At 30.2% G+C, this 10,071-nt stretch overlaps 1 protein-coding gene across 1 annotated transcript; it reads left to right on the forward strand.

Annotated features, from left to right (window-relative positions):
- The first annotated feature begins 5,945 nt into the window (after positions 1–5,945).
- LOC102592198 (uncharacterized protein At5g01610-like) lies at positions 5,946–9,640 on the forward strand. The gene is made up of 3 exons (XM_006363556.2): positions 5,946–6,248; positions 8,361–8,415; positions 9,007–9,640. Exons 1-3 carry the CDS (start codon positions 6,162–6,164, stop codon positions 9,375–9,377), a joined length of 513 nt encoding a protein of 170 aa, XP_006363618.1. The 5' UTR covers positions 5,946–6,161; the 3' UTR covers positions 9,378–9,640.
- Positions 9,641–10,071: the final 431 nt, after the last annotated feature.

A 10,071-nucleotide genomic window follows, 5' to 3' on the forward strand; every position in this document is an offset into this window, starting at 1 on the left:
CCCCCACCCAAAAAAATAATAATTTAAGTTTGTTTTTTAAAAATATTTTCAGCTTCAAATTTCAATTTTCCACCCCTGCCATCGACCCACCCTCTACCACCCCCCACACCCCAAAAAAAAATTTAAGTTTGTTTTTAAAAAATATTTTCAATTTCAAAAATTATTTTCTACTCTAGTAAAAATAAAAGATATTTCTCAAAAATATTTTTTCATTCATAAATCAAACACTAAAAATCTTTTTCGGAAAATATTTTCTACTCACCAACCAAACATGAGAAAATAAGTCAAAAATCAACTTGTTTTCCATGAAAACATTTTCTAGGAAAACATTTTCCTCATACCAAACACACCCTAAAACATAATATTCGTGCCAAATTTCTTTCTTGACTAGTGAATACATATTCGTGCTTCTAGCGATTAGAAAAGAATTATTAAATCTTATTAATAATTTAATAGTAAATTTAGATTTATTTCATCCTTTCTATGAGAAAAATGAAATATTCATTACGACATAATTTGATTTAATCATGTTCGGATTTTTTGGAGAGAGATGTACAACAAGGTAGAAAAGGTGTAGCAATAATAGATGCAATATTCAATACCTCTCCTTGCTTTTTTAACCGTAATCTAGTTAAAAGTTAGTCTTCCTCCTTTTCTGCTTTTATTAATAGTCCTTGTGAATTATTTTGAGTTTCTTTGAACTTGTATATTTTTATAACGTGACCTGATATTATGTCGGATCTCTATCAATAAAATTTTCTAAGTGTATTTTTTTTTAACAATACTTGCAAGAAGGATATATAATCACTCATTTATAAGAAGTGTATGTTATTATTAATGACTCTCTTTAATGATTAATTATCAATAAAAGTAGTTATAGAAATTACATCAATCACAAAATGTTATGACAAATCAAGTGATTTTATGAGGAGATGTCTTACTTGGTCAATGTATACTATATTCATCTTGTTATTAAGCAGCGGTTACTAGAAGCAACATCTTATATTCCACTTATATTTGCTACTACTTTTTTTTTATGAACTAATATAAATGTTTGCCCCCTTTTCTACTCACTCATCAATCTAATTCTTGTATGATTTTTAGACCAAAAACATTGAAGATGTCTTCACAATTTATGTTCGTACATATTTTATATGGAGTCATTGTCCAAGACTTTTATAACAAAGGTGTCATATGTGGGCCTCAACCAAACCAATTTTCTGATTTTATTATGACGCCTTTGATGGTTGTGATTACTGAATTTTGTTTATATTTGGTCTCCATGATGAAATTAACAAAAAATTCACTAGTTAAGTACCTAATTATCTCATTTCCTTTCCCTTTTTAATATTATGAAACTTACCAAAATTTGGACTTCAGATATATGTATTTGGTGTGGATATGTGTATCTCAGATATATAGGGTCAAAATTAGGTGTAATTTGTTCTAAATACACTATATTCAAGTGGATTCGCATGCCGTATCTGACTCTCTCGCTTGTCTCTCTCCTATCTTGCTCGCCACTCTCCCTATATTTGGTATCCCAGATACATGTATCTAGCTCGATTCACAAGTATCTGGGATACATAGATTAACTTGTTCCCCTCTCTCCTTCTCTCGCTTGCCTCTCTCACTATTTTAGTGTATTTGATAGCAAAAATGCATGTATTTAGGTGCATTTGACTTGAAATTCGATATGAAATTCTTAATTAGTAAGACAATATGTAATTATTTCAAACTATACGAAGAATTAATAAATATGATAGGAATGTTTGCCTAATTAGATAGTTTTTACTTATCAATATGCTTAACAAGGGTTTATTTGATAACATAAGGTTCAAAAATTGAAGACATTATGTAGATCATCAATCAAGCTAATGTTCTGGTGTCTCATTGTTTAAGGGAAGCTAATTAGATAGCAGACTGCTTGGCTTATACCGCGACTTGTGTAAGCATGTAAAAGATATGACATTTGAGTCTAACTCAGTCGCAAAAGCTAGTTCATGAGGAGTGTGGATTGGGAGCCCGAACATGATAGACCTGGCTTTGATATACCATGTAAAGATATGACACATACATCTAACTCATCAATCTCAAAAGCTAGCTCATGAGGAGAGGATTGTTCAAGTCCATATAAGCAAATCGTCAGTCCATTCCTCAACATATGTATGGGACTTTAACCCATTCTAACAAAAACAAATGTGTTATCTAGTATCTACCAAGCTTAATTTACAAGAAAAATGTAAATTTACATATAAAAGAACTTGAAAATTACTATAGTTTAGGTTTTTTAAACTTCCTTGAAGAGTTCATAATTGCTGAAAGGGGTTCATGAAGAATGGTCTTTTTTTTTTTTTTTTTAGGGATGCAAAGACTGGACCATAGACTTTTAAACTAGCAATAACCATTTTGTACCAAATTCATAATTAGCTGCAAAACTGGATGACTTATTTTATATTTTCTTGTCTAAATTTGACTAAATTAATTATGTTTGGTAAAGTTGTAATATCATGCGTAACCACTTGCATTTGAACCTATATTGTCCACGCATAAAATTCTTTATAAAAAGTTTCAACGCCACATATATATATATATGTTCCGCCTCACTGTCATCTCTAATTCATACACATTCATATATAGATATATTCATAAATATACACGAACATATATAAGTACATATGTATATATGAAATGGACCAGAGATAATTTAATTCAAAATTTGATATATATTGATCGTTGGAGGTGTTTGTATTTTAATTTTCTATTTAAATTATCACCAACTATTTAACAAATGTGCATTGTCTACGAGGAGCGAATACTTTTGGTGTTAGGATTTTGCTTCCTATGGTTATTATTTCAAATTGATAATTATTTGTCATTGATGGTGTTTATGCTAAAACATGTGATTGATGGGTTAGATCATACATTTCAAAGAAACTCACAAAAAGTTTGAGGAGAGATCTCTTGCCTTCTTACAATTTGAATCGAAGAAAAATGACATTTTTAGATCTTAAAGAATGAAGATCTCTTATGAAAAATCGAGGAAATAAGATCTCTTATCCTCTTAAAATTTGAATAGAAGAAAATGACATTTTCAGATCTTAAAAATGAAGATTTCTTACGTGTAAAAATAAAAATCTCTTATAAAAAGAAAACCATTTCGAATAATATTGAAGCAGTACAAAATATTGTAACTTACTATAATTGATTTGGTTTATTTCAATATAAAAATTCAAAATTTGGTTCCTTTAATTTTTAGGTGGAAGGTGACTCAAACCGAACAAGAAGTATCCCTACATCTATTCATGACCACAATTAACTGTTGAAGGCCCAAAAATAAAAAGAATTAATTAAAACTACAAAACAATCCACATTTGTTAATATGTCCAACAAAGACATGTCTTTCTTTTCTAGTATTATTTTGTTTTTGCGAAATATAATATTTTATATGGAATTAATTTTTCATCGCTCATGACTCAACTAATTACTTTGATCTTAGAAAGTTATTCAACTAATGATAATTATCTCAGAAAGTCATTCAACTTTATTTTGTAACAGACGAGTCACTCAATTATTGTTATTCCACCAATAAATTAACTCACTCAACCAATTCAAGAGATATTTCCCATAAATATTGTTGATGTGGAATTCTTTTTGAGCCAAAATTTTAAAATAAGTAGCTATTTATTTTAATCAACTATTAAATCGACCCACTTTTTATTTATTGAAATAATAAATCGCGTTCTAATAGATTTGATCATTTTCACATAGTATAATGTTTTTAAGGTATGAAATTCTAAAACTAATTAAAACTTATGCTTTGTATGGCATAACTTGTGTCTAGGGAGGTTCATTGTTTGATTTGGATCGGCTAGTGGTTAAAATCAAATTCAAACCAATTTAGTCGGTTTTTAAATTTATAAAATCAAACCAAACCAAACAAAAAAATAACCGCTGAATTGGTTATTGTCGATTTTGAAGTAATAAAATTTTTTAGGACATACTTTCTCGATAGACACAGACAATTGGTTCACAAAAAGCTATAGTTGATTAAATTAAGCAATACTAAAGTTAGTATTACACGAACAAAGTGACTCAATTAAGAGAAAGTGTGACTATCTCATATGAGGTAGGGTAGGTAAAGACTAAAGTATGGATTTTGGTAGACTTGGATTTAAGATTGTAATAGTTAGACTAAAATTTGAGTGTTGTGGTTTGAGAAAATGGTGAAGTTAAAGACTTACAGTTAATTAAAATTTAACAAAATATTTACTCTATTTTATTTATGAAAAATATATAAATAATTATAAAATTTATATTTATAATTTTTCGGTTCGATTTGGTTATTTTTGCAGTTTTTTTAATCAAACCAAATGATATCGATTTTCAAAATTAAAAACCAACAACCCAAATATCGATTTTTTAAACCGATTTGATTCGAATTGTGATTCGATTTGATTTTTTTACCATAACCATAAACAATCCTACACGTGTCTTGCAAATTTTGGTTGCAATTTTTTTTCAATGTTATCTAAAAGTAAATAATATGTTATAACTTCTATTGATATATCATGGTCTTTAGATAACAATTTTTTCTCACAAATGACTCGACTTTTATTGCTATAGACAAGATGATTCTACAAATAGAGAAATTATTGCTTGATCAAGTCAAATGAGAAAAAGAAGCCGATAGTAAATATATGATATGTTAAGTTTGATAAATACAATAATTTTTTAAAATATTTTTCTGTGAAATTTATACAATCATAAAAGGTCAAGACTGTCGAACTGTATTAAGTTAATAATATCATATAGAATTTTAAAGTGATTGAACCAATTATATAAATAGTAAGTCAAAAATTTTATCACTTCATCACCATAAAGACAAACTTAAAGTTTGTACCAAAATATAACTCACATTTAAATTTTTTCCAAAATAAACATATGCTAATGTACCGATGAACTTCAAAAAAGAGTACATCAATTGAATGAATCCTAAATCTTCTAAATTACTACTCTGATATGTAAATATTTTCAAATCAACAATTTTATATATGTACTCAACATAGTGAATTGGAGAAATCTTTCTAAATTAACAAAATGTTTTTAAGTTTTTGGGTGGCTCCATTATTTGTATTAGCCCAAATTCAAAATGTTAGCCATTTTCTTCCAAATTTTGTAATTTTTTGTAAATTAATAAACGACGTGAAATTGTGTAAGCAATATATAACGTACTAAGCTGTATTGTCTCTAACAATCATGTAGTTTGTATTTATTAATAAAATTGTATATAAGATTAAATTATTAAAAAGTAGCCATTAATATTAAAACAGATATTGTAGCTCTTTAAATAATATAAATAAATAGTGTATGTCAAATATGCTATCATAGGTTGTATCTCTTTGTCTTCTTTTACAAATGATTTATTGGGTTTATATATTTTTTTCGTCGCATTTGACTGTTTTATTATGATAGAAAAATTTATTATCGATATTGATAATTTGCAATATATATTTATCCATGTGATATAATATTTTGAAAAATACCGTTCAATTTTTCGTGTAGTTTGACACTATAATTTACTATTTATTAGGAACAAATATATTTAAATTGAATAACTTTTCAAAATTATGATTAGATAATAATGTTAATTAACTTTCATATATTATTTTTTTTATGTAAGAATGATTTTAATAAAAAATAGTAAGTTGAACATAATGTACAACTATGTAACATAAACTTAACAAGTATCAGTACGAATACAAAAATATAACTCACAAGGAAGATCATATATTCTTTTTGATCAAAATCTCATTACACCAAATTTACTTAATACAACTTATATTATTTTTAATATAACTAGTATACGGATCCATGCGATGCGCGACCGTTTTACTAGGCATTTAAATATAAAAAGGTTTTACGATTGTGGCACGCACGATACTTAAGAGTTAAGAGAACAATAATAGGAAAAGAAGGCTTTTGCCAAAACAAAATTGGGATCGCTCATATTTGGGTGTGGAAGAATTGGGGTAGAAGAAAACTCGAATCCACTTTATCTCTCTGAATTGGACTCAGAGAGAGGGAGGAAGGAGGAAGAAGAGTTGTTTAAGCTCTTGGAGTTTTCGTTATTGGGTTTATAGACATCTTCGACATTGAGAATGGATCAGATATTGAACAAAGTGGGTTCTTACTGGATAGGTAAAAGAGCCAACAAGGAGATCAATTCCGTCGGTGATGACATTAATGTAAGTCCCTTTCTCCCTTCCATTTGGTTTGCTTATCAAATGTTGTATCGTTTTTATTTGAATTTTGATTGTTATGATCTAATTTTGGGGGATTCATTTCTTCTTTATGTTTGTGGAAGCAATTGATTGCATAATTTACCTGAATGATTAACAAGTTTTTCCTCAATTTTGATAAAAATTAGGTCTTTCTAGATAGGGTTTCTACTTGGTATACTGCGGTTCAAGCTGAGGATAGTGGGTGTGACCACAATTTCCATTTTTCTTTAATCAACTTCAGTGTTTCCTTCAGTCCTGATTATTTGAGCTTTTCTTGTGGTCTAATTTTGGGAATTCTTAATTATGTTTGCGGGAAGCATTAAACTTTTACAGCTTTGATTGCAAAATTTATGTTGACGGTGCAAAGCATGACTTTTGAAACTTGTTGTCCCTCTTTCCAATTCATGTGAAGATGGTTTGACTAGGCACAACATTTACGAACGAAAGGAAGACTTTTGAAACTTGTTGTCGAAAATAATCAGTAGGCATTTCACATTTGTGTGATTAGAACTCAAACTCATTAAGGGTAAAATGAAAAGTTTAAAGTCAAATCGTTACTATATATAGAAAAGTTCCATTCTTTTTGGGACCGATCAAAAGAGAAAGAGAGTTACATAAATCGGAGCGGGGGGAGTATAGAATATTGAATATGAAGATACCATTTTGCTGATTCCTCTGCAGCTTGGTTATCAACTGGTGCCAATATATATATGATATTTTGCTCTATGTTGTTGCTCTTTACTTCAGTTGGCATTTTTGAGGATTATGTGGCGAGTGATGACGTTTGAAAATTGGTTCTCGGTATATATTTTATATGTACTGCATATTCATCTGTACCGTGATATTTCGAATCAGATGTATTGGGAAAATGGCTCTTTGACTGTAAATGGGAATGCAGACCCCTTCTTAGTGGAAAATGGATTGATAACCAGGAAATGCCGCTAGAAATTTCTTTTTTGGATAAGACTTCCACATACAACAAGCTTTAGTGGAGGCATGGTTGATGGTACCACTAAATTTTGTCACTGATTTGCTAAAGTTCACACCTTTTTGGATGAGCAGTATCTTCTCTCTCATGCTTTTGTTCTTCCCGTTTTTCTGTATTTCCTATGTTGTTCTTGGACAGTAGACAAATTTGGATTTGACATTATTGGTCTAAGGCTCTTGTTACACTTCTTAAGTCCCGTTAGGACATGAGTTTTCTTTTTCTTTTGTTTTGAAAAATATTTTCATTGAACATTGTTTTTGGTTATAGATTAGAATGTTTTTTGGTTAGTTTTTGAAGGTGAATTTTTCAAATTTGACAAAGTGAATTTTTTTCTCACAAAACTTCAACTTCTTTTTTCAAGTGAAATACATGTTCAACGCAACTTCATTTTCCAATACATTTTTTGACTTAAATACTATTTTTTTCCCAATATCACTCCGTTAATGTCCAAACACCTACTTGCTTGTTTTTAGAGAACAATATAATAGTCTGTATATTCTATTCTGTGGAGATAAAGGAACCTTCGTCTCGACCTTTATTACATCTTCTTTGGCTTTATTATTTAACGTGAGCATAAACTTGACAGTTGGGCATGCCAATGAATGCTAGTGTGAAGCTGTTAACTGTGAATACAAGCGTTAAACAAATGAAAAACCTTTATCCTCAAGATGATGGTAAAAGCCAACAGAAACTTTTAAATTCTAAAATAATAAAGCCAATAAAAACTTGTATATTCTAGTATGATTAAAACTTAAAAGTATTATAATGTTATGATAGTTCTTCAGGAGAGAAAAATGGTAACCAAATCCACTTAAGTTTCCTGCTGCACTAAAGCTAATGAGCGTAATTGATGGAGAGATTCAAAAGAATTTTCAATTCAGCAAAATCTTGATAATGTCACTTTTCTAGCACATCAATTGAAACCAATTTAGAGCTATTATTCCCTAGGAAGAACAAATAGATGTTTGCTAAGTTTGAGTTGTTTGGCAAAGAGCAGTTGGTTCCCATTAGTCACTCCTGTGTGGTATTTCTATATATCTGTTTCAGTCGTTTTGGTTCATACTGATCCTTTCCGTTTCAATGATCAGTCATTGCAAAGCAATATTGAAGGAGGAACAAAATGGCTAGTGAACAAGCTTAAAGGTTTGTGTTCTCTCTGCATAACTCACCATGCTTGCACTTCCATCCCCCACCTCACCCTTTTATGTTCAAAATTTGCTGTCTGATCCACTAGCACACCTGTCTTTCCCCAAGGCAGTTGGAGGGCAAGGACAGGAAAATAAAATCACTATATTGTTGCCAAGAATATCTCACCATAGTGTTTATGAATATTAAGAATGGTGAGTGAATTATTTGATGAGAAATCAGGAGTGCCAGGGGGGGAGCATTTCTTGCAAGAGTCTGAGTATTTATTCGTGTGCACTTTTCTTTTTCTTTTTTATTTGGGTGGAGAGGAATCGACCAGCACAGTGAGGTAGCTTTTTGTTAGCTAGGAGGGAACATTGGTTGAATATGATGTACAGAATCTTTCTCTAGAGATGTTTTTGTTGGGTGTTAGCTGTGGACTAGAAGACTATTCTATTATAACTTGTCTTGTTCCAGGTTCTTTATTCTGACTGGGAAGTCCCTTATTCATTTTCTTGAGGATTTCTAGCTATATCAACAAGTTTTATAGTATGTCGTTTGGTACAAGTGATAACCTCTTAACTTCCCTTCTTAATCTTGGTTTTGTAGGAAAAATGCAAAAGCCATTGTCAGATCTTCTGAAGGAATATGATGTTCCCGTAGGTATATTTCCTCGTGATGCCACCAATTACGAGTTCAATGAAGAGACACGAAAGCTCACTGTCTTTATACCCTCTGTATGTGAAGTTGGTTACAAGGATTCATCTGTATTACGCTTCTCTACAGCTGTTACTGGATATCTGGAAAAGGGAAAGCTAGTCGAGATTGAAGGAATGAAAACAAAGGTGATGGTATGGGTAAAAGTTACTGCCATCTCTTCAGAAAAATCCAAGGTTCATTTCACAGCTGGGTTGAAGAAAACCCGAAGTAGGGAGGCTTACGAGGTTCTGAGAGATGGAGTAGCTATTGAAAAGTTCTAGTGAGATAATTGGCTTTGAACGTTCGATATACTATGAAGCCATTCTCGGGGCTCAAAATTACAACTTCTGTTTGTTAATTTCTGTCTCTTCTTTGTATGCTGCTGCTGCAACCGCTGTGTTGGTTTTCTAAGTTTGATTTCAAAATATGTTTCTTACCTTTGTCATGTTAGAGTAAGTAACAAACAAACCCCTCAACAACTTTGAACTGATATTACTACTTTGTTTTAGACAGTCCTAGTAATAAAAAAAATGTTGGCATTTTATTTTCTTTGTTTTTAAACAAGAGAATGAGAAAAAATTTTGGATATATATACTCTACTCTATTTGAGAGGTTCGAAATATAATTAGATTGAATTCTTTGCTTATACATGCTTACACAATTTATTTATTTTGGTCTTATACAATGATACACACATATGTAGTATTGTACAATTAGGTTGGATAAACTTTTTTTTTTTTTGGTACAGATAATGTTTTCTTCTTTGACCACAAAATATACAACATATTTAGTAGGGTTAATTTGTGAATTGTCAATACACTGGGATGCTATTTTCTTCTTTTCCACATATTTCATGTTTTGGAGGAAAGGTATATTTAAATAACTAGATATTATTTGTAAAATTTATAATCGAACACAACTTCATCTTCAACTGCAACTTCAAAAGTTTCAAATAAAGTGAAAAAATATTTATAA

This window comes from Solanum tuberosum, unplaced genomic scaffold (assembly GCF_000226075.1).
Source record: "Solanum tuberosum cultivar DM 1-3 516 R44 unplaced genomic scaffold, SolTub_3.0 scf00446, whole genome shotgun sequence".
Classification (NCBI taxonomy): domain Eukaryota; kingdom Viridiplantae; phylum Streptophyta; class Magnoliopsida; order Solanales; family Solanaceae; genus Solanum; species Solanum tuberosum.